General features: G+C 41.3%; 2 protein-coding genes across 4 annotated transcripts; both read left to right on the top strand.

Moving 5' to 3' along the window:
* The first annotated feature begins 569 nt into the window (after positions 1–569).
* On the top strand, positions 570–14,527 carry LOC130212245 (zinc finger protein 669-like). Of its 3 annotated transcripts, none has more exons than XM_056443441.1 (3): positions 570–1,528; positions 12,273–12,350; positions 12,933–14,527. In XM_056443441.1, exons 2-3 carry the CDS (start codon positions 12,302–12,304, stop codon positions 13,475–13,477), a joined length of 594 nt encoding a protein of 197 aa, XP_056299416.1. In that variant the 5' UTR covers positions 570–1,528; positions 12,273–12,301; the 3' UTR covers positions 13,478–14,527. The 3 variants fall into 3 exon arrangements, with proteins under 3 accessions (XP_056299416.1, XP_056299413.1, XP_056299415.1); XM_056443438.1 differs by lacking the exon at positions 570–1,528 and adding an exon at positions 10,730–10,893; XM_056443440.1 differs by lacking the exon at positions 570–1,528 and adding an exon at positions 10,730–10,893 and having other exon boundaries at positions 12,239–12,350.
* A 50-nt stretch (positions 14,528–14,577) lies between these two features.
* Positions 14,578–20,610, top strand: fga (fibrinogen alpha chain). The gene is made up of 8 exons (XM_056443362.1): positions 14,578–14,685; positions 15,488–15,592; positions 16,207–16,390; positions 16,914–17,059; positions 17,788–17,886; positions 18,104–18,250; positions 18,542–19,112; positions 19,737–20,610. The coding sequence occupies exons 1-8, from the start codon at positions 14,593–14,595 to the stop codon at positions 20,432–20,434; spliced, it is 2,043 nt and encodes a 680-aa protein (XP_056299337.1). The 5' UTR covers positions 14,578–14,592; the 3' UTR covers positions 20,435–20,610.
* Positions 20,611–24,512: the final 3,902 nt, after the last annotated feature.

Here is a 24,512-nt window from a genome sequence, read left to right as displayed (position 1 = left end):
GCATGAGGCCAGACCTGCAGAGGCCAGACCTGCAGAGGCCAGACCTGCAGAGGCCAGACCTGCAGAGGCCAGACCTGAAGGGTCAAGAAATAAAAACAAGTTTAAACTACTCTAAACTACTAGTTAGGGTTAAACTGATCTAAACTACTAGTTAGGGTTAAACTGATCTAAACTACTAGTTTGGTTGGTTAATCTGATCTAAACGACTGGTTAGGTTTAAACTAGGGCTGTCAATCGATTAAAAAAAAGTAACTAATTAATCGCACATTTTGAAATTCATTAATCACAATTAAAAGTTAAAAGTTAAAAGTTCATTATTTTTAAAGACCAAACTTCACACAGAGCTGTGTTTTCAAAGAGGCTCCTACCTATAAAGTGCCAGCGAGGTATTTAATATTGTGGATGATAAATTGTTTCTTCAGTGAAACATCAGGAAAAAAAAAGAAGTATATTGAGACCCCATTGGTCCTGTCATCTTTACCACTGAACAGCAGAACCAGTGGCCTTGGTGACTGACTGACATTCACATGTGTCACGTTAACCCTCTGGAGGCTGGGCTCATTTTATCAGAATCAGAATCAGAATCAGAAACAGTTTTATTGCCAGGAATGTTTACACAAACGAGGAATTTTTTTTGGCGGAAGGTGCAACATTTGGACATGACAAACAAACAACAATCAACACGACAGAAAGACAACAAATAATGTGAAAGTGTTTGGGTGTGTGCTTCAAGTGGTGTGTTTTAGTTAAAAGTGTATGTTACATGTGGCGTGTGTAGAGGAGGCCTCCAGGAGGGAAGAAGAAGGAGGAGGGAGGAGGAGTGGGAGGAAGAAGGAGGAGGAGGAAGAGGAAGGAGCGGGAAGAAGGCGGAGAGAGGAAGGTGGAAGAAGAGGTGGTAGTCCTGGGGGTGACAGTCAGTCAGTCCCGGGTTCCATTGATGAGCCCGACTGCCGACGGGAAAAAGCTTTTGGTGTGGCGGGTGGTCTTTGTCCTGATGGACCGCAGCCTCCTCCCCGAGGGGAGGGACTCGAACAGGGAGTGTCCAGGGTGGGAGGGGTCAGCGACAATCTTTCCGGCCCGCTTCAGTGACCTGGAAGTGAACAGGACCTGGAGGGAAGGCAGATTGCAACCGATAACCCTCTCGGCCGAGCGGATGATGCTCTGCAGCTGCGCTTGTCTTTGGCTGTGGCTGCAGGGTGCCAGACGGTGATGGAGGAGCAGATGATGGACTCAACGATGGCCGTGTAGAATTGTACCATCATTCTCCCTGGCAGGTTGAATTTCCTCAGCTGCCTCAGGAAGAACATCCTCTGCTGGGCCTTCTTGGTGATGGAGCCGATGTTCAGCTCCCACTTGAGGTCCTGGGTGATGATGGAGCCCAGGAAGCGGAAGGACTCCACAGCGTCGACGGGGGAGTCCCACAGGATGAGAGGGGGGGTGGGGCTGCATTCCTCCTGAAATCCACAACCATCTCCACTGTCTTTAGAGCGTTGAGCTCCAGGTTGTTCTGGCTGCACCAGGTCACCAGGTATACATTTTACAAAAACATGTAAATTCCCCTTTTAAAGTCTTTTGCATGTGACACATCCCCACGTGTTCTACATCAAACATTCCAGAACAATCTCAGCTCTATTCAATGAGGCACATTGTCCTCGCGCCGTGTTCTCTGGTTCTCTGACTGACAGGCTGCTAATGAGCCTCACCTGTGAGGTGGGAGGTCCTTTGTGATTTACTGAGTGTTCATTGGTTGTTTTTTCCCCAAAATGTTGACAGACAAACGGATTGACCAATCACGGTGAAGGTTTCGTGTGACGAGTTCTCTCCGCGCCGCGTCCCCCGACACGTCGCCCCTCCATTCCTCCAGTGGCGGGCCGTCAGGGCCAGCAAGGCCTTCTCTGCTGGCCTAAACATCATCAGAATATATATTTTTTTCTAAATATATTTGCCCACAAATATGTATTCAATTATTTCCCAGAGTAAGAGTTATTCTCTTAATTTCATAGCGTTCCTCTTGGTTGCGCTGCTGCCAGCGCCAGGTTGAGATTTGGAGGGCTGGTCTTTATGTTAGATCTTTTATCCAATCATATTCAGCCATGCGTGTTGCCAGGGGGCTAAAATCTGCCCTTAGGCCTTCAGAATCAACATTGAAGGCGCTGGTAGCTTCAAGTGAATGGGAATGACGATGTTGTGTCAACCAATCAGCTTTAGAGTTGGCTCCTCTAGGCCTTCTCGAAGGCCCCGGAACCGGCACAGGAGCCAGCTAGCAGGCGGAGGGCTGCACGTCTTTTGATTGGATTACCAATATTGAGAGGTGGGGTCTATGGGCAGGTAGATGCAGAACCTCAGAACTAGGAAACTGAATTTGATAAACGAAATAATTTGCGTACTACTAAGCTGTTTGTTCAACCCCAATGGCGGAAGGAGGAGAAGATATCGATTTGGTCGAGGATATCATTATAAGGCCATTCTCAACGAACTTTAAGACCGACGCCGACGCTACAAAGCCCGTCACAGGCGGGACAGGGGTTCGTTCGCCACTTTCAAAGTTCCAACTACGAGCGCTACCGATGGCTCAGGCTCCGAGAAGCTCTGCACACTGGACTGCTGGGGATGCCTGTTGCAAGTGATGGATTTGGTGTTGGGAGCCACACTGGCTTTGCAAACTTGAGTTGTCTAAGCGAGGCAGCAACGAGACACTAGAGTACGGCTCGGCACCTACAAGCATCGGTGCTTTGACAACTTTTGGGGACACGGAGCGGATCTACAGATCAACGAACAAGCGGCAACGGAGCTGCACAACGAACAGGTGAAGAACAAGAGGGACATATTGAAAAGACTCATTAATTGTGTCATGTGTTTGGGTAAACAGGAACTTTCATCTTCATCATATTTATATCGATGTATGTGTGTATAAATACACACATACATCGATATAAATATACATATACATGTACGATACGATTCTCTGAATTCTCAGTGTAACTGAGGGTTTTACGTTACTTAATAACACAAGAAACACGACAACTTTATCTTTTTCCGTCTGCTCCTTCACAATAAAAGCCCCGCACCGGAACACTGGTGAACTAATATCTTACATTAGGTTGTTCAGCTGTAGTAAGACGGCATTGAAGGCCTAGATAGAAAATGCACGGCCCGCCACTCCGTTCCTCTGAGTATCAGAGGGGGAGACGGGAGGAAGGAGCGGAGGAGGAAACCCGACTGATTCATCCACGAGTTAAACTCATTTATGATCCTTATTTTCAAGGAGAAATAATTGTTTTAAAAACGGAAACAGTGTTAAACCGTACTGCCGCGGTTTGACACTCGGTTTGAGTGTAAAAACTTCAACGAACACCGGAAGTAAACAAAGTTGCGTTAATTGCGTTAAAATATTTTTGTGCGTTAACGCGGCCAAATTAATCGCATAGATTAACACGTTAACGCTGACAGCCCTAGTTTAAACTGATCTAAACTACTAGTTAGGTTGGTTAATCTGATCTAAACTACTAGTTCGGGTTCCTTTAAAGGCTCCAGAGTTCTGCTGATGTGAGTTCATCAGATCTGAGCAACGTTCCCCTCAGGCTCAGCTCAGTGGGCCAGTTGTCAGTCAGCCGAGAAAACACACACACACACACACACACACACTTTAACACACACACACACACTTTAACACACACACATACACACACTTTAACACACACACACACATACACACACTTTAACACACATACACATACTTTAACACACACATACATACACACACATAATTTGACACACACACACATACACACACTTTAACACATACACATACACACACACACTTTAACACACACACATACACACACACTTTAACACACACAGACACGTTAACACACACACACACACTTTAACACACACAGACACTTTAACACGCACACATACACACACACTTTAACACACACACACTACATTGCATTGAGATGATGTTGACACGCTGCGCTCTGCAAACAGCGATCAATACTCACTGAACTGTGTCCTTGATGTGTTTGGCACTTAACCTAGCTGTGTGTGTATGTGTGTGTGTTGGTTTGTGTGTGTTAAAGTGTGTGTGTGTGCATTGTGTGTTTATGGATCTCCCGCCCACCGCGCGGAGCTGCTTGTGTTTCATGTCAGAACACACGCCGCTCCATCTGCCGCTGCAGACATTAAGCTAACGCAACACCACGGGGCTGTGTGTGCGTGTGTGTGCGTGTGTGTGTGTGTGTGTTTGTGTGTGTGGTGTTATAATGTGTCATAATGTGTTATAATGTGTCATAATGTCATAATGTGTTTTAATGTCATAATGTGTCTTAATGTGTTATAATGTGTCATAATGTGTCATAATGTGTTATAATGTGTTATAATGTGTCATAATGTGTCATAAATGTCACAGTTTATACATAAGTACCCGTGAGAGAGAGAATGTCAGCACAGAGGTCACGTCCTCCTGTTTCTCTGTGATTAACTGAAACATTCTTTTCATCTTTCATTATTCCCTCCGGAGCGACTCGCAGGCTCCTGGTAACTTCAGTCAGGTTCCTCTCAGACGTGTGAAGGCAGAGCGTTACCGTGACAACCGGCTGTGTGCACCGCGTCATACATTCGGGCTCCTCTCTTTTCTGTCTTTCATATTGTTACGTTGATGTAAACTTCTGTTTAATTTCTACTTTTAGTCCTTTTGTTTAGAAAAGACACAAATAGATTTTGCCCATTTTTTAGTTTCCAGACTTTTGGCTGCGGGTTTCTCTTAATTCACGAGTCATAATGTTGTTGTTGTTTTTGTTTTTGCATAGAGAATATGATTATTACACTAGTCACTTTCTGCCTCTTTGTAGTCCTTTCTGCCTCTTAGTAGTCCGTTCTGTCTCTTTGTAGTCCTTTCTGTCTCTTTGTAGTCCGTTCTGTCTCTTTGTAGTCCGTTCTGTCTCTTTGTAGTCATTTCTGTCTCTTTGTAGTCCTTTCTGTCTCTTTGTAGTCCGTTCTGCCTCTTTGTAGTCCTTTCTGTCTCTTTGTAGTCCTTTCTGCCTCTTAGTAGTCCGTTCTGTCTCTTTGTAGTCCTTTCTGCCTCTTTGTAGTCCTTTCTGTCTCTTTGTAGTCCTTCCTGCCTCTTTGTAGTCCTTTCTGTCTCTTTGTAGTCCGTTCTGTTTCTTTGTAGTCCTTTCTGCCTCTTTGTAGTCCTTTCTGCCTCTTTGTAGTCCGTTCTGTCTCTTTGTAGTCCGTTCTGTCTCTTTGTAGTCCATTCTGTCTCTTTGTAGTCCGTTTTGTAGTCCGTTCTGTCACTTTGTAGTCCGTTCTGTCTCTTTGTAGTCCTTTCTGTCTCTTTGCAGTCCTTTCTGTCTCTTTGTAGTCCTTTCTGTCTCTTTGTAGTCCGTTCTGTCTCTTTGTAGTCCGTTCTGTCTCTTTGTAGTCCGTTGTGTCTCTTTGTAGTCCGTTCTGTCTCTTTGTAGTCCGTTGTGTCTCTTTGTAGTCCTTTCTGCCTCTTTGTAGTCCGTTGTGTCTCTTTGTAGACCTTTCTGTCTCTTTGTAGTCCGTTCTGTCTCTTTGTAGTCCTTTCTGTCTCTTTGTAGTCCGTTCTGTCTCTTTGTAGTCCTTTCTGCCTCTTTGTAGTCCGTTCTGTCTCTTTGTAGTCCTTTCTGTCTCTTTGTAGTCCTTTCTGTCTCTTTGTAGTCCATTCTGTCTCTTTGTAGTCCGTTCTGCCTCTTTGTAGTCCTGTCTCTTTGTAGTCCTTGTAAATCTCTTGGTCGTTGTAGCAGGATCCATGCCGCTACCCGTAGGTTTCCCGCACCAAGGACCAGCCAGGCACCAAGAGGTTTCGCTCAATGACATGCTTTTATTTGGCAAAACACACACCGAGCAGACCGCAGCACGGTGCCTCTGCTCACTCCTCGCCCGCCACTCTCCACTGAGAGCTTTTATGAGCGTGGCCTCGGCTGCTGACTGATTGCAAATCACCAGCAGCCGAGGCCAAATTAGAGCCAGCTGCCACAGTCGTTTTTCTCGTTGTTTTTTAAACATTATACTCACTTCATATGTTTACCTTTTGATGATTATTTACACCTGTGATGATGACATGTGGAAAACCTTCATCCACCCATCTCTCCTCTCCCTCCCCCTCTCTCTCTTCCTCTCTCTCTCCCTCTCTCTCTTCCTCTCTTCCTCTCCCTCTCTCTCTCCCTCTTCCTCTCTCCCTCTCCCTCTCTCTCTTCCTCTCTCTCCCTCTCCCTCTCTCTCTTCCTCTCTCTCCCTCTCCCTCTCCCTCCCTGCCATTAAGGCGTCTGCTGGGAGGACTGAAGATGAGCACAAACTGACTTCCTGTCACGAGATTACAAGAAGAACACAACACATTTACTTCTAATGGCATCACAAGATCACGGACACACACACGCACACACACACACACACACACACACACACACACACTCTCACACACACACACACACGCGCGCACACACACACACCGTGGCAGGCAGAGTGTCATTTGGGTGGCTGAACATAAAAAATGCATCAGATGCCAATTAGCGTCCATCTGAGGCCCCGTGAGCCGAAAGGGAGGGGGAGGAGGAGGAGAAGAAGGAGAGGGAGGAGGAGAGGGAGGAGGAGAAGGAGGAGAAGAAGGAGAGGGAGGAGGAGAAGAAGGAGAGGGAGGAGGAGAGAGAGGAAATGACAATATAGGACAATAATGAAAAGCTAAACAGCAGCAAATATTCCGTAATATTAACATTTAAAAGTTGCTCAAAGAACAGCTGGTCTACGTCTCAGCTGAGACCGAGTTTAGTTTTGTTAAACCCCCTGGTGGTCAGGAGAGAGAATGCAGCTTTAAGACATGAAGCATATACTTCTATACAACCAGAGGAGCCCCCTGGTGGTCAGGAGAGAGAATGCGGCTTTATCACATGAAGCATAGACTTCTATACAACCAGAGGAGTCGCCCCCTGGTGGTCAGGAGAGAGAATGCAGCTTTATCACATGAAGCATATACTTCTATACAACCAGAGGAGTCGCCCCCTGGTGGTCAGGAGAGAGAATGCAGCTTTAACCCATGAAGCATAGACTTCTATACAACCAGAGGAGTCACCCCCTGGTGGTCAGGAGAGAGAATGCAGCGTTAACACATGAAGCATATACTTCTATACAACCAGAGGAGCCCCCTGGTGGTCAGGAGAGAGAATGCAGCTTTCACACATGAAGCATAGACTTCTATACAACCAGATGAGTCGCCCCCTGGTGGTCAGGAGAGAGAATGCAGCTTTAACACATGAAGCATAGACTTCTATACAACCAGAGGAGTCGCCCCCTGGTGGTCAGGAGAAAGAATGCAGCTTTAACACATGAAGCATAGACTTCTATACAACCAGAGGAGCCCCCTGGTGGTCAGGAGAGAGAATGCAGCTTTAACACATGAAGCATAGAATTCTATACAACCAGAGGAGCCCCCTGGTGGTCAGGAGAGAGAATGCAGCTTTAACACATGAAGCATAGACTTCTATACAACCAGAGGAGCCCCCTGGTGGTCAGGAGAGAGAATGCACTACATTTTCTCTGCAGATCCTCTGATCTCAGTCCTGAGCTTCGGTTTTAAATCCACGGCATGTTTTAGAAGATTTTTTTGTGACCGATACACTCGTTAAAAAAAGATGGAGGGCGGAGGACCTGCATCCCAACAGCGTTAAAGACCTCTTGATGAGACTCTCCAGCATCACACCGCTGATCGTCGTGATCAATAAGAAAACACGAGTATTAGAAACGGAAATCTTCGTAATTTGAAGCTCGTAAACCAACAACTTCAGTGACATCGACTTCAAAGGGACTCGAGAAAGATCTGCCTTCAAAAGAGAGAATATGAAAGCATCCAGCCTGTGTGTGTGTGTGTGTGTGTGTGTGTGTGTGAGTGTGAGAGTGTGTGAGAGTGTGAGAGTGTGAGAGTGAGTGAGTGAGTGATACATTGATTGTTCTAGTCTTTATCTGCTATCAGCCTGACGCCCCGCGGGGTTTCTCTTCTTTCGAGGCTCAGAATCTATTTCCTTCTTTTTCCTCTCCACACACACATGTGTGGCGCCGCTTTATCGCCGCGCCACAGGAACGAGGATCCAAACACAACTTCCTGACATTGTTTTTTATATATTTGTTGTTATGTGTTTTTAAGTCAAACTACTTTTTTTAACGATCACAAAGTTTAAAAACCCTCTGAACCCTGAAGCCAGCTGGCAGCCGCGGGCAGCGACGGTCCGTCCCTGGGTTCTTTCATCAGATTCACAACTTTAAGTTCTGAGCTCCTCAGTGAAACTATGACGTCATGACTGAGTCAGTCACATGCGCGGAGGAGGAAGTGGAGGAGGGAGGGGCGCGGCGGGGGGGGGGGGGGGGGGGGGCTCGTGAGCGCCACGGAGCATGTCGAGGCGAAATTCTCACAAGAACTCAAATAAATGCCCCGTCGGATATTAAATCACATTTGGGGGGACTTGATGACAGAAAGAGTAACTTTTATTCTTAAATACGGATGAATTAAAAAAAAGTGTCTCCAGCAGAAAGGGCACTTTACTCATCCAGGGCAAAGGGGCGGAGCTTGAGCACCACTAGGGCTCTATCTGTGCACGTGCCTGGGTGACAGAGCAGACCCACTACTGTCAAGACAAGTAGCTCCTCTCTTTAAAGTGGTCAAACTTCTCAATAACTCTGGTTAAAGTCATCATGTCTGTAACCAGCCTGTTTCCATTATTCTTGAGGGAATGTGTCTGTTTTTCAGAACTTCTTCGTTGTGTTTCGATGCAGTTCTGTCTCCTTCTGCTGCTCTGCTCTGCAAACAGGGTTAGCTTCATGCTGTTAGCTCGTTAGCTCCATGCTCTTAGCTAGATAACTGCGGCAAGATTCGTGCTTTCCACTTGTCTGCAGCTCTTTAGGCCCCTCCCCCCGTTGTAGTCCAGAGAGTTTCAGTCCCTTTGGAACAACAGACAGGGGAAACTAAACAGCATTACTCACTGAGCACCAGCTGACAGCTCCGTTAGCTACCTGCTCCCGTAGCTCCGTGGAGCTCTCTGGCTGAGGGAACGATACCGGTCTCTGATTGGCCGAATAGTCCAGTCACGTGAAATAATAAAACGATGTCATTGGCCAATGAGCGCACATTTTTGCGACCCAAGATTCACGTTTCATCCTCCAATGAGAAGCCGTCCTTACCGAAACGACTGAAATGTTTACTCGCTCCCATACACACACATTGGGCCGGTGTCCCGTAAAGGGGGCGGGGCTTCTCTCCGTGAGGATGAGTGGCGATATATTATATTTTTTCACATTAACTTAAGTGGTTGTTGACAGGCTGACGGTCTCCCACACACATTTAGCACGTCAACACGGTATATTTACTATTTAAATGATTTGGCATATTATGTTTTTTGACAGGATGTATTTTTTTCTTCCTTTTTTTTCTTTTTTTCATCTCAAAATTGTAAGAGGGGCGGCGCCCTAGCGCCCCCTATGGACGCACCGCCACTGAATGTAAATACTTTAATGTAAATACTTTAATATAAATACTTTAATATAAATACTTTAATGTAAATAATTTAATGTCAATACTTTAATGTAAATACTTTAATGTAAATACTTTAATGTAAATACTTTAATATAAATACTTTAATTTATATACTTTAATGTAAATACTTTAATGTAAATACTTTAATATAAATACTTTAATTTAAATACTTCAATGTAAATACGTTAATGTAAATACTTTCATGTAAATACTTTAATGTACATACTTTAATGTAAATACTTGAACATTAAGAGCATGTGCAGCAGCCTCCATGTTGTTTCCCCTGTCATTGGTAACAGTGATCACGTGGCGCCCCTCTGGTGGTGGTTGTGGGTTATTTCACTTCCGGTCCTTCATCTGGTTGCAATTAGTTGGAATAGATTTAATCGTGAATCCGACTCTTTGCTTCTCAACGCTCCTCATTTTTACTTTGGGTTCATTTATATATTTTAAAGAAACATTTTGAAAAGCAGCCCCACCTTCAACCGGCTGCAGCTTTACATTTCTGGAGACATATGCATACATTTTAATAATATGATGTAATAAAAAATCAAAGTTTGTATTACATAATATCAATATTGAATATCATTATATACATATTTATTTTATTTAAATACAAGAAATTATAAATGTTAAAATTTATAGATTTCTGAATTTGTAATAAAAATTAATTTCTACATTTTTAAATGTTGCATTTAATTACATTTTTTATAATTTTTTAAATTTACATTTAATTTTAATAAGGCCTATATGTAAATCTTGTGTTATTGATGTTGTAGATTCCACTTTTACGTTCTGGTAATTATAACGCCAATTGTTGTCTGCTGCTTTCCTCCAGATAAATGTGAATTAAAACTATTTTAACTTCCAGTAGAAGTTCTTTCATGAAATATTTCTTAAAACTGAAACTCTAAAAATATAAAACCTCTAAAATATTCAACATTTAGACACTGATTTAATATTTTAAACTCGTGGCAGTAAAAAAGAAGTTTAGTGCAAAACGCGTTTTATCTTATGTTTGTCCTGAACGAGCTGCCGTCTCTTTGTTTACACTCGGCTCAGTGATTGGAGCGAAAGATAAAAAACAGCCCGCTCCCCTCTCCGTTTTCCTCGGCGCCCATTGGTTGAGGGGGCAGCATTTAACGTCACAGGAACCCGGAAGTGAACCCGCTCCTCTCTCTCTCCTCTGTTCAACGGTTCAACTCTTTTCTTCTCACTTTGGGATGTTATTGTGTTTGTGAAAAGACGAGAGAACCGGAAGTCACGAGGGGACGTTTATTACAGGGCACGGGGAGCGGAGTTGCGCGCGCATCAGCTGCTTAGCTCCAACGTGGAGCCCGGTAAAGACGGTAAATATTTTCGTGGATTTACGTTTTATTTTTAATAAACACTGAACAACTTGAACCGAATCTTAATGTGTCCGATAGAAGCGTGAAATCCAGTTATATACAGGTGTGTGTGGGGTTATATATATATATATATATATATATTAATTTATTCATTATTTATATAAATACAAATATATATATATATATTATGCATTTAAAAAAAGTATAGATAATATATATACATATATACTTTTTTTAATTCACTTTAAAAAAAAATCTTATACATATAAAAATAAATGCCATATATATATTTATTTAATTTTCAGCTGAACCCTTTAAAGTGATTAACAAGTTAATGCATCAATAATTATAATCCTGTCATATTATTTGATCATATATATGTTATATAGGGCTGCACGGTGGTGTAGTGGCTAGCTCTGTCGCCTCACAGCAAGAGGGCTGTGGGTTCAATTCCCGGTGTGGGCGGTCGTTCTGTGTGGAGCATGTTCTCCCCGTGGCAGCGTGGGTTCCCTTCGGGTTCTTTAGCTTCCTCTTACAGTCCAAAGACATGCAGTCAGGTTAATTGATGTCTAAATGTCCCGTAGGTGTGAGAGTGAATGGTTGTGTGTCTCTACAGGACTGTCTCAGAAAATTAAAATATTGTGATAAAGTTCTTTATTTTCTGTAATGCAATTAAAAAAACAAAAATGTCATGCATTCTGGATTCATTACAAATCAACTGAAATATTGCAAGCCTTTTATTCTTTTAATATTGCTGATTATGGCTTACAGCTTAAGAAAACTCTAAAATCCTATCTCATAAAATGTGAATATTTCCTCAGACCAAGTAAAAAAAAAATTTATAACAGCAAAACAAAATCAAACATTTGAAAATGTGTTTCCAGGTGTTTCGAGTTAATTAGACGATTCAAGTGATTTGTTTAATACCCTACTAGTATACTTTTTCATGATATTCTAATATTTAGAAATAGGATATTTGAGTTTTCTTAAGCTGTAAGCCATAATCAGCAATATTAAAAGAATAAAAGGCTTGCAATATTTCAGTTGATTTGTAATGAATCCAGAATGCATGACATTTTTGTTTTTTAAATTGCATTACAGAAAATAAAGAACTTTATCACAATATTCTAATTTTCTGAGACAGTCCTGTATATGAGCCCTGAGATGGACTGTGACCTGTCCAGGGTGGCCCCTGCCTTCGCTCTATGTCAGCTGGGATCGGCTCCAGCGCCCCCGCGACCCTAATGAGGATGAAGCGGTATTGATGATGGATGGATATATGTAATCTATTTCACTTTATATCTATTGATGTCATGGAGTATTTTCTGTTGTACTTTCAATGCAGTAAAGGATGTGATGTGTCTCCTGTCGTCCTGTAGACGACCTCTGACCTTTGACCTCTAGCATTATGGCGTCTCCCCCGCCGGCTGACCCGAGCTCAGCTGTGAGGCCGGAAGGTGAGCAGCAACACCACCACATGGTTCATCCACCTGTAACCAGATCAGAGCTCAAGAGATGAGTTAACAAGTAACTCAAAGAAAAGCGTTGATGAGTTAACAGGAAGTAGATTTAACATTATGTTGTTCAATGCAACTCACGATCAGCAACAAGGATTCTGTTGTCAGATACAGACCGATGTTGTTGTTGTTGTTAGAAAACGTGTAAACATTTTCCTTTTACTTATTATTCTCTTTAATGATTTTATTTCCTTATGAAAACGCACAATTTATATGATTAGGACGTAAAATATATATATATTTATTGTATTATTATTATGATTTTTAAAATGTATTTAATTGTAATTTTGTTTAATTATGTTTATTGTGTTTTTTAAAAATGTTAATATTTTTTTCGATTTATTTATTTTGTACAAATATTTTGTACAAATTATTTTTATTTTTTTATATAATAGTTTTTTAAATGTAATTTATTTAATCAATTATTGAATTACTTTTTAAAAATGTATTTAATTAATTCTATTACATATTTGTATTGAAGTCTAACTCCTGTCCTGATTGGTTGACGTTTCTTCTCCCCAGACGACCTCTCGGCTCCGCGGCGTCTCTCCGTCTGCCTGGTGGACTGCATGACATTTCCGGGTCTCGTCGAGGTGGAGTTAAAGGAGGAGGCGTTCCGGAGCGAGCGCCGCCTGAGGCTGCACGGGCGCAGCGAGCACCGCGACGGGACGAGAGAGAGGAGCCACGCCAGCGCTCGCTGCGACAAGAGCTTCTACCTGTGGAACACGCTGCGGCAGCACCGGCTGACCCACTCGGGGGAGAAGACCGTCACCTGCGAGCGGTGCGGCAAGAGCTGCGCCCGCAAAGGAGACCTGAAGACGCACATGCTCAGCCACTCCCGGGAGGGGCCTCACGCCTGCGGCCGCTGCGGCGCGGCCTTCAAGCAGCCGGCGAAGCTGAAGCAGCACGAGCAGCTCCACACGGGGAGAAGCCGTACCGGTGCGCGCTCTGCCCCAAGAGCTTCGGGGTCCACGCGGCGCTGGCGGCGCACGGCTTCACGCACACCGGGGAGAAACCCTTCAAGTGCAACGTGTGCCCCAAGACCTTCAGTGGCAGGAGCAACTTGAAGAAGCACACGATGACGCACACGGGGGAGAGACCGTACCGCTGCTCTCACTGCGGTAAGGGCTGCCGGTTGCTGCAGCACCTGGTCGTCCACGAGCGAGGCCACACGGGCGAGAGGCCGTACGCCTGCGGGAAAAGTTACACCAACCCGTCGGCGCTGAAGACGCACCGCGCCACGCACCGGGGGACGGGCGGCGCCGGGCGACCCAGAGACGCCGGAGAAACCGCACCGCTGCTCCCAGTGCGGCAAGTCCTTCAGCCAGGCCGTGAACCTGAAGAAGTACTGCATGGTCCACTCGGGGGAGAAACCCTACGGCTGCACCACGGCCGGGAAGCAGTTCAACGACAAGAGCAAGCACGCGCGCGCGCATTCACACGGGGGAGAAACCCTTCGAGCGCTGCCACAAGAGCTTCAGGCTGCTGCAGCACCTCACGGGCTGACCCACCAGACCCCCTAAACCCACACCCTCTGAACCCAGACCACAGAACCCAGACCCTCTGAACCGTGACCCGCGGACCGGCCTTCAAGCTGTGGGGTGCATTAACAATACAACTCGTCACTACGCTGAATAATTGTGTGTGTAAAGAAAATAAATCTTTTTGACTTCAGAATTGGTCTGACACTGAATCTCCGCCTAAATATGAAGCCACCAAAACAAAAGCCCCTGGAAGGTCAAAGGTCCTGTATGAAGGTCAAATGTCATGTTTGAAGGTCACATGTCCTGTCTGAAGGTCAACGGTCCTGTATGAATCACCTCTGTGAAGGTCAACTTGTCATTTTCAACTCGTTTGTGTATTAATATTAAACCTGCACAGAACCCAAAGGATATTTAATTGTGTTTTTTAGGTCCCAGTATGGGTTTGGGGCCACTAGGTGGCGCTGCTGCTTCACTCTGCTCTGTGTCTCGACCTTTGACCTTCAGTGATCTGGTGTTTGCGTTCCTCTTCCCGGAGAACCGGTGACGTTCCTGTTTGACGTTCCCGCCCACGTCCCAGTTGCTCATCAGCTGTTTGCTCTGAGGAAACAAACCGCCTCCACACAGGTGACCTCCTCTGACCCCGTGACCTTTGACCCTTTGACTCACCATCCCCCCCCCCCCCCCCCAGGAGGCTTCAAATGAGCCACGGTGGAACGGTTCTGCACAGAACCAAGATGCAGCGCCTCGACGTGCTCGTGTGTCTCGCAGCGATTTGTTTGGCTTCGTCTCGGGTGAGAAGAGAATTCATTTATGTTTAAGTTTTAAATGTTTGGCTGCTTCTTTTTAAAACCTAAAACATTCATTAATATGCCATTAAATGTATCAGAAATTATATATATTTTAAAGTCAGCATTATTAATTCATAAAATGTACATATATTTAAACTAAGTATAAACATTCATTAATTATTATATGGATATATTCTTTCAGTAAAATAAATTCTATGCCATATTGTTGATACAAATATTTGTAATTTAATTTATTAGGCACAACTTATAAATAATTGTTAAAATATATATTTTAAAGTATTTTACTTCTTTATTTTACCATTTGTTTATGTAATTTGTAAAATTATTTTCCCATACTTTTTTTTTAATTAAAAGAAAGAATTAATTATATGTATATATTCTTTTAAGTATTATATTCATATGCAACATTGTTATTGAAATATGTGTAATTTGTAATTTAATGTGTTACACACAACTTCCTTTCAACCTGGTTTTTACTATATTATAAATCATTTTAAATATATTATTATTTCACAACTTTGGTGACTTTGAATGATCCTAAACCAACAAAAGGCAAAAGGTTTTATAAAAATTAAAGTGTTTGATTCACAAACTAATATATAATCACTATAATGTCATTACAATGTGTTTCAATAAATTTATTTAAATGCATGAAAACCATAAATTAATTCACACTTATGACTCAAGTCTCTTTTGTCACGGGGCTCCACAGCAAAAGAGATTATTATATCATTATTGAATAATACGAAGAGTTGGAGTCTGACTTCAGGGTTCTTGTCTCTAGGCCACCGTCGTGGACCCCAGAGGATCTCGGCCCGTTGAGCAAGGCACCAGGTCTGATAAGTGTGCCACTGAGAAGGAGTGGCCTTTCTGCACGGACGACCAATGGGTGAGCTTCCTTTCACGATCATCACGTTCATGAATAAGTAGAACTGTCTGAGTAAGTACCTGTTTGGCACGTAGAGGAAGATGAAGTAATATTACTCTATGATTTATCCTTTCATATCTTATATGACACCTCAATGAAAATATATATTTAGAAAATAAATATTGTACTTATTTATTTACCTTTGTCCCATTCATCTTCTTTTACATTTTCACATTCATTTATATTTTTTTGTTAATTTCTTTTTTTTAAATATTTTATTTGTTTTGTTTTGTTTATTTTATTTATTTTATCTATTTTATTTAATTTTTAATTCTTTTAACGTTTCTTTAATTTTTATTCCATTTATTTATTCATTTCATTTATACTATGTATATAATAATTTATGTATGAATTATGTATATGAAATTATATTACTAGTAGTATCAATTATATACATATATATATGTACATATATCAATATATATATACATAAATAAATATTAATTTATTACATTTATTTTATTTATACAAACAAACAACGATCATAAACAATAACTGATAACTAATAATAATAATAACACTAACTGATAACTAATAATAACAACAACTGACGAGGGTCTCCGGGTCCCCTTCAGGGCCCCAAGTGCCCGTCGGGCTGCAGGATCCAGGGCCTGATGGACCACTACGACCACGGCGCGCTGACCAAGATCGAGAAGATCCGCCAGCTCCTGGAGCAGAACCGGGCCCAGCACCGGTCCACCGACGTGATCTCCAAGGAGACCTACACCCAGCTGGCCGAAAAGCTCACGCTGGAGTCCGGTCAGTAACAGTCCCAAAAGTACAGATAACCGTCATTTCCGACGGCCCCTGAACTCATCGTTTGAACACAAAAAACGAATCTTAAAAAATGGGATTTTATTATTTTTGTTCTCATTTAAAATCTCGCCACAAATAATCCGTTAACTTTAATCAGATTGTGTTAAAAACATAAAATGCTGAGCTCCTCAGTGAACCTATGACGTCATGATTGAACCATATGACACCAACAGTCACGTGACAACAAATCATAGAAACAGAGAGGACGTTAAATAGTTTAAGAAATATTATAGGGAGAGTTTTCTAACACATCCAACAATTGTAAATATAGATTATATTGTTTGACAATTATTTTTTAAATAATTAATTAAATAAATAAAACATTTTTAATGTCATATTTTTTTTATGTGTTTATTATATTACAGAGAAAATCAAAGAAACAGAGATAAAAATGTCAAATATTTTTATCAGAGTTAACTTAATACCTCCACCCCCCCCCCCCTCCCCTCACCTGCCCCCCATCCAGGTAACGGCAACATCTACTACGACCTGGCCCAGAATCTGCGTAAGAGGATCACGGACATGAAGATCCGGATCGACCGTCAGATGATAATCCTGAGGGCCCTGAAGGACCGGGTCAAGGACCAGGTGGTGGAGATGCAGAGGCTGGAGGTACGGAGGCCCGGCAGGGTCAAACCCAACCGGGTCAACCGGGTCAGACCCAACCGGGTCAACCGGGCCAACCGGGTCAACAGGGTCAGACCCAACCGGGTCAACGTCTAAATTTTTTCCGTGGAAATAATTCTTTATTTTTACTTGTATTTTTTTATGATTTTATTCCCGATGAAAAGACCAGATTAAAATGGGATGCTTTTATATTAATTACATTTTTATTTTTTTATTTAAACTCATAAATGTAATACAGCCCACTATTTAATTAAATTATTTTATATTTGTAAAAATGTTTTGCTGCTGCGTCAAAAAAGAAAAATCTAATTTAATTTAATTAAATGTAGAAACAATTTCCATTAACCATCAAATGTGATGAATTAAATATGAAGATGATTTATAATAATTACATATAATGTATAAGTTATTTACAGTTTAACACAATTAGACGTGTACAACACGTATATCTACAGTATGTCATATATAGACAATGTATATACATATATATATATAAACGTGTATATATATATATATGTATGTATATATATACACGTGTATATATATATGTATATACACATATTTATATATGTATAAATATATGTATATACATATATATATACCTATATATATACACGTTTATATATATAAATATATGTATATTTATATATATATATATACACGTTTATACATATATATATATGTATATACTTCATATCTTCCCCTCTGGTCAGGTGGATATCGACATTAAGCTCCGCTCCTGCAAAGGTTCGTGTCAAAGTTACACGAAGTACGAAGTGGACCACGAGAGCTACACGGCCCTGGAGAAACAGGTGAGCACACACACAGACACACACACACACACAGACACACACACACACACACACAGACAGACAGACACAGACACACACACACACACACACCCTGGTGTAAAAGCCCAAACCATCTTTTGCTCTCCTTGTTTGTTGAGAAGCGCTTTGTCTGGTTTCTCCCACTCGCACGCAGAGTTTTTATAAATCTTTCCCATGATGCATTGCTCCCCGTCTGCAGATCAACCAGCTGGACTCGTCCCAAAACATCGAGTCCGTGGGGACGCTGCACGTGATGAAGAGCCGGCCGATGAAGGACGTCGCGGTGAACACGCTGCACAAGTCCAAGGACCTGGGCGGAGGCCAGCACACCGACATGTTCCCCGATGTGAGGGTGTACCACGTAGACTTCTATACAACCAGAGGAGGCGTCCCCTGGTGGTCAGGAGAGGGAATGCAGCTTCAACACATGAAGCATAGACTTCTATACAACCAGAGGAGTCGCCCCCTGGTGGTCAGGAGAGAGAATGCAGCTTTAACACATGAAGCATAGACTTCTATACAACCAGAGAACTCTACTCCTCTTTACCATAAATGGAATGAATTAGAACAACACACATTTGCTAAAGTTCTTCTTCTTCTTCTTCTTCTTCTTCATCTTCTTCTTCTTCTTCTCCAGGTGCACACTGTTGAGTTCATCCTCGAGCAGGAGGGCTCTTTCTCATCACCGGCAACCGTCTCCAAGCTCTCAGGTACGACGTACGCTCAGTCCAAACCCTCATCGGGCTCCTCCTCTAAATCCATCACCGAGTTCGGGGGCGATATCTTCGGCGGCGGCGGCGGCGCCGGCCCCCCCAGCCAGCCGGCCACAGGAGGTCACACGTCCACCAGAACCGCCGGCTGCTCCCGGAGCATCAGGAAGACCATCGTCCACTCCAAGGACGGGCCGGTGGAGAAGACGGAGGAGGTGATCGAGGGAGGACCCGAGTGCCGGAGCATGACGGACTTCACCAAGGGAGGGATGGGCGCCTTCTTCCCCGGCTTCACGTCATCATCATCTTCCTCCTCGTCTTCGTCTCTGACCAAGGCGGTCCACTCCGGCGGCACCAAGGGTTTCGACCTGAGCGATCCGTTCGGCGACGACCTCGGCCTCTTCAAGACGGGCGCCGTCGAGGACGACCTCCCCGACTTCCACGCCCGGAGCGTGAAGAGCTCGCGCACCGAGCGCCACGCCGATTATATAGGAAAAGGTACCGAGTGACGGAACCACTCAGCCGACGGCGAGCGTTAGCTTCAGCTAGCTCGCCTCGTGTACCCAAAAAGAAAAAAAACCTGAAGTGGACTCGGTGATCTTTGTTGATTGTAGCTCGAATATTTAGATGTGTGAATATTTCAGGGGGTCATTGAGTAGAAAAAAGACGATGAAGAGCGTTAGCGCTGCGTTAATATCCGAGTTATTCTCTGTTTCTAGCGAGTCGCACGCCGGCTGCTGCGTGAACACAAAGTAAACAGAATCAGCGCACATTTAATTCAATAAATGGATAAAAGTGAAAACTGCACGACGGCGATCTGATTTGTAAAAATGTCTTTGCGTTAAAAAGTTAAAATATTGTTACGCACGACAGCTAAAGTTACAGTTAGTACGCGTTAGCACGCATTAGCACGCATTAGCACGCATTAGCGTAGCCACACCAGCGGATGTTGATGAGAGATTTATGTCCAAACCTTTAATAAAAGTAACTTGAAGGTCAAAACCCCCCAAACAGAATCCGACTCGCACCGAGCTACTTTAACCGTTAGCGCTTTTCACGCTGCATTAGCATTCAAGCTAGCCGCTCCAAGCTAACCCCCCCCCCCCCCCCCTCTGTCCGCAGATTGCGTGGAGGCCCGCCAGAACCACCTGAAAGGGGAAGCCAACGGCCTGTTTAAGATCAGACCCGGCGGCGCGGACCCCGCTCAGGTGGTGCAGGTGTTCTGCCAGCAGGAGGGGCTAATGGGCGGGTGGCTGCTAGTGCAGCAGAGGGGCGGCGGCGGCGGTGGTGGTGGCGGCGGCGGCGGCGGCGCGCTCGGCTTCAACCGCTCCTGGGCCGAGTACCGCGGCGGCTTCGGCTCGGTGGACGCCGGCGGCGAGGGGGAGTTCTGGCTCGGCAACCAGAACCTCCACCTGTTGACCAATCGGGGCGGCGAGAGCATCCTGAAGGTGGAGCTGGAGGATTGGGAAGGGGGCGTGGCCTTAGCCGAGTACGCCGTGGCGGTCGGCCCGGAGGAGGAGGGGTACCCGCTGAGCGTGTCCGCGTACACCGGCGACGCCGGCGACGCCCTGGCGGCCCACGCCGGCACGAGGTTCAGCACCTTCGACAGGGGCGGCGCCGGGGGGGGGGGTGGCTGCGCGGCGCGCGGTGGCGGCGGCTGGTGGCACCGCCCCGGCTGCCAGTCGGCCAACCTCAACGGCGTCTACCACCAGGGGGCGCGCGGCGGCGGCGAGGGGAACGGCGTCGCCTGGCCGACATACAAACCGGCCGGCTACAGCCTGAAGGCCGCGCGCATGTTCATCCGGCCCGCCGCCTTCTAGCCGGGGGGCGGGGCTTATGGGTCTGAACCCCCAAAAACAACTCATCGTTTCAAAAGTCAAACAGCGTCGCCGTGTGTGTGTGTGTGTCTCTGTGTGTGTGTGTGTGTCTCTGTGTATGTGTGTGTGTGTACATGTTCATCTCACTGAACTCTCATAAAGATCCCATGTTCACTTCATTTTGTGGTTTCTGTCGTTTCTTTACGTGTTTTATAAAACATTGTATATTATATAATATGAGAGTAAAACTTACTTAATATAAAGTGACTAAAATAAAGTATTAATTCCCCAATTTGAAGTTTATTTTTATTTTGTATGCATTAAAAATATTCATTCATATTCATATTGTGGAAAAGTAACTTAACTTCTGATGACAGATACATGAATTGTAATTCGATGTTTTCAGCCTTTAAAATTGACGAAATCTCCCAAATTTGCTCGATTCTGGAACGTTAAATACTTTTAATTTGTTATTTTTTACAGAAATGAGGATATTTCTTATTTATTTTTAACAGTAGCATAAATTATCCTCTGTGGCTGAAATCACAAAATAATTTAAAATCATCACTTTAAAATAATCAGCAGATGGAAGTTGTGTAATACAGAAGGACCGCCCTGACCGGGAATTGAACCCACGGCCCTCTTGCTGTGAGGCGACAGTACTAGTATGCCAAAATATGTCAAAATAAAAGTCATAGTATAGTATGCCAAAATATGTCAAAATAAAGGTCATAGTATAGTATGCCAAAATATGTCAAAATAAAAGTCATCGTATAGTATGCCAAAATATGTCAAAATAAAAGTCATAGTATAGTATGCCAAAATATGTAAGAATAAAAGTCATAGTATAGTATGCCCAAATATGTCAAAATAAAGGTCATAGTATAGTATGCCAAAATATGTAAAAATAAAGTCATGGTATAGTATGCCAAAATATGTAAAAAATAAAGTCATAATAAAAGTCATCGTATAGTATGCCAAAATATGTCAAAATAAAAGTTATAGTATAATATGCCAAAATATGTCAAAATAAAGGTCATAGTATAGCATGCCAAAATATGTCAAAATAAAGGTCATAGTATAGTATGCCAAAATATGTAAAAATAAAGTCATGGTATAGTATGCCAAAATATGTAAAAAATAAAGTCATAATAAAAGTCATCGTATAGTATGCCAAAATATGTCAAAATAAAAGTCATAGTATAGTATGCCAAAATATGTAAGAATAAAAGTCATAGTATAGTATGCCCAAATATGTAAAAATAAAGGTCATAGTATAGTATGCCAAAATATGTACAAATAAAGTCATAGTATAGTATGCCAAAATATGTCAAAATAAAAGTTATAGTATAATATGCCAAAATATGTCAAAATAAAAGTCATCGTATAGTATGCCAAAATATGTAAAAAATAAAGTCATAATAAAAGTCATCGTATAGTATGCCAAAATATGTCAAAATAAAAGTTATAGTATAATATGCCAAAATATGTCAAAATAAAAGTCATCGTATAGTATGCCAAAATATGTCAAAATAAAAGTCATAGTATAGTATGCCAAAATATGTAAAAAATAAAGTCATAATAAAAGTCATCGTATAGTATGCCAAAATATGTCAAAATAAAGGTCATAGTATAGTATGCCAAAATATGTCAAAATAAAAGTCATAGTATAGTATGCCAAAATATGTCAAAATAAAGGTCATAGTATAGTATGCCAAAATATGTAAAAAATAAAGGTCATAGTATAGTATGCCAAAATATGTCAAAATAAAGGTCATGGTATAGTATGCCAAAATATGTCAAAATAAAAGTCATAGTATAGTATGCCAAAATATGTCAAAATAAAAGTTATAGTATAATATGCCAAAATATGTCAAAATAAAAGTCATAGTATAGTATGCCAAAATATGTCAAAATAAAAGTCATAGTATAGTATGCCAAAATATATCAAAATTAAAGTCATAGTATAGTATGCCAAAATATGTCAAAATAAAGGTCATAGTATAGTATGCCAAAATATGTAAAAAATAAAGGTCATAGTATAGTATGCCAAAATATGTCAAAATAAAAGTTATAGTATAATGTGCCAAAATATGTCAAAATAAAAGTCATCGTATAGTATGCCAAAATATGTCAAAATAAAAGTCATCGTATAGTATGCCAAAATATGTCAAAATTAAAGTCATAGTATAGTATGCCAAAATATGTAAAAAAATAAAGGTCATAGTATAGTATGCCAAAATATGTAAAAATAAAGGTCATAGTATAGTATGCCAAAATATGTCAAAATAAAAGTCATGGTATACAGGACTGTCTCAGAAAATTAGAATATTGTGATAAAGTTCTTTATTTTCTGTAATGCAATTAAAAAAACAAAAATGTCATGCATTCTGGATTCATTACAAATCAACTGAAATATTGCAAGCCTTTTATTCTTTTAATATTGCTGATTATGGCTTACAGCTTAAGAAAACTCAAATATCCTATCTCTAAATATTAGAATATCATGAAAAAGTATACTAGTAGGGTATTAAACAAATCACTTGAATCGTCTAATTAACTCGAAACACCTGGAAACACATTTTCAAATGTTTGATTTTGTTTTGCTGTTATAAATCTTTTTTTTTACTTGGTCTGAGGAAATATTCAAATTTTATGAGATAGGATTTTAGAGTTTTCTTAAGCTGTAAGCCATAATCAGCAATATTAAAAGAATAAAAGGCTTGCAATATTTCAGTTGATTTGTAATGAATCCAGAATGCATGACATTTTTGTTTTTTTAATTGCATTACAGAAAATAAAGAACTTTATCACAATATTCTAATTTTCTGAGACAGTCCTGTAGTATGCCAAAATATGTAAAAAATTAAGTCATAGTATAGTATGCCAAAATATGTCAAAATAAAGGTCATAGTATAGTATGCCAAAATATGTCAAAATAAAGGTCATAGTATAATATGCCAAAATATGTCAAAATAAAAGTCATCGTATAGTATGCCAAAATATGTCAAAATAAAGGTCATAGTATAGTATGCCAAAATATGTAAAAAATAAAGGTCATAGTATAGTATGCCAAAATATGTCAAAATAAAGGTCATAGTATAGTATGCCAAAATATGTAAAAATAAAGTCATGGTATAGTATGCCAAAATAAAGTCATAATAAAAGTCATCGTATAGTATGCCAAAATATGTCAAAATAAAAGTTATAGTATAATATGCCAAAATATGTCAAAATAAAAGTCATCGCATAGTATGCCAAAATATGTCAAAAATAAAAGTCATAGTATAGTATGCCAAAATATGTCAAAATAAAGGTCATAGTATAGTATGCCAAAATATGTAAAAAATAAAGGTCATTGTATAGTATGCCAAAATATGTCAAAATAAAAGTTATAGTATAATGTGCCAAAATATGTCAAAATAAAAGTCATCGTATAGTATGCCAAAATATGTCAAAGTAAAAGTCATCGTATAGTATGCCAAAATATGTCAAAATTAAAGTCATAGTATAGTATGCCCAAATATGTCAAAATAAAAGTCATAGTATACAGGACTGTCTCAGAAAATTAGAATATTGTGATAAAGTTCTTTATTTTCTGTAATGCAATTAAAAAAACAAAAATGTCATGCATTCTGGATTCATTACAAATCAACTGAAATATTGCAAGCCTTTTATTCTTTTAATATTGCTGATTATGGCTTACAGCTTAAGAAAACTCAAATATCCTATCTCTAAATATTAGAATATCATGAAAAAGTATACTAGTAGGGTATTAAACAAATCACTTGAATTGTCTAATTAACTCGAAACACCTGGAAACACATTTTCAAATGTTTGATTTTGTTTTGCTGTTATAAATCCTTTTTTTTACTTGGTCTGAGGAAATATTCAAATTTTATGAGATAGGATTTTAGAGTTTTCTTAAGCTGTAAACCATAATCAGCAATATTAAAAGAATAAAAGGCTTGCAATATTTCAGTTGATTTGTAATGAATCCAGAATGCATGACATTTTTGTTTTTTTAATTGCATTACAGAAAATAAAGAACTTTATCACAATATTCTAATTTTCTGAGACA

Source organism: Pseudoliparis swirei, chromosome 21 (assembly GCF_029220125.1).
Source record: "Pseudoliparis swirei isolate HS2019 ecotype Mariana Trench chromosome 21, NWPU_hadal_v1, whole genome shotgun sequence".
Classification (NCBI taxonomy): Eukaryota; Metazoa; Chordata; class Actinopteri; order Perciformes; family Liparidae; genus Pseudoliparis; species Pseudoliparis swirei.
The sequence above is the reverse complement of the archived record's forward strand: the minus strand, read 5'-3'. Positions and strand labels throughout refer to the sequence as shown.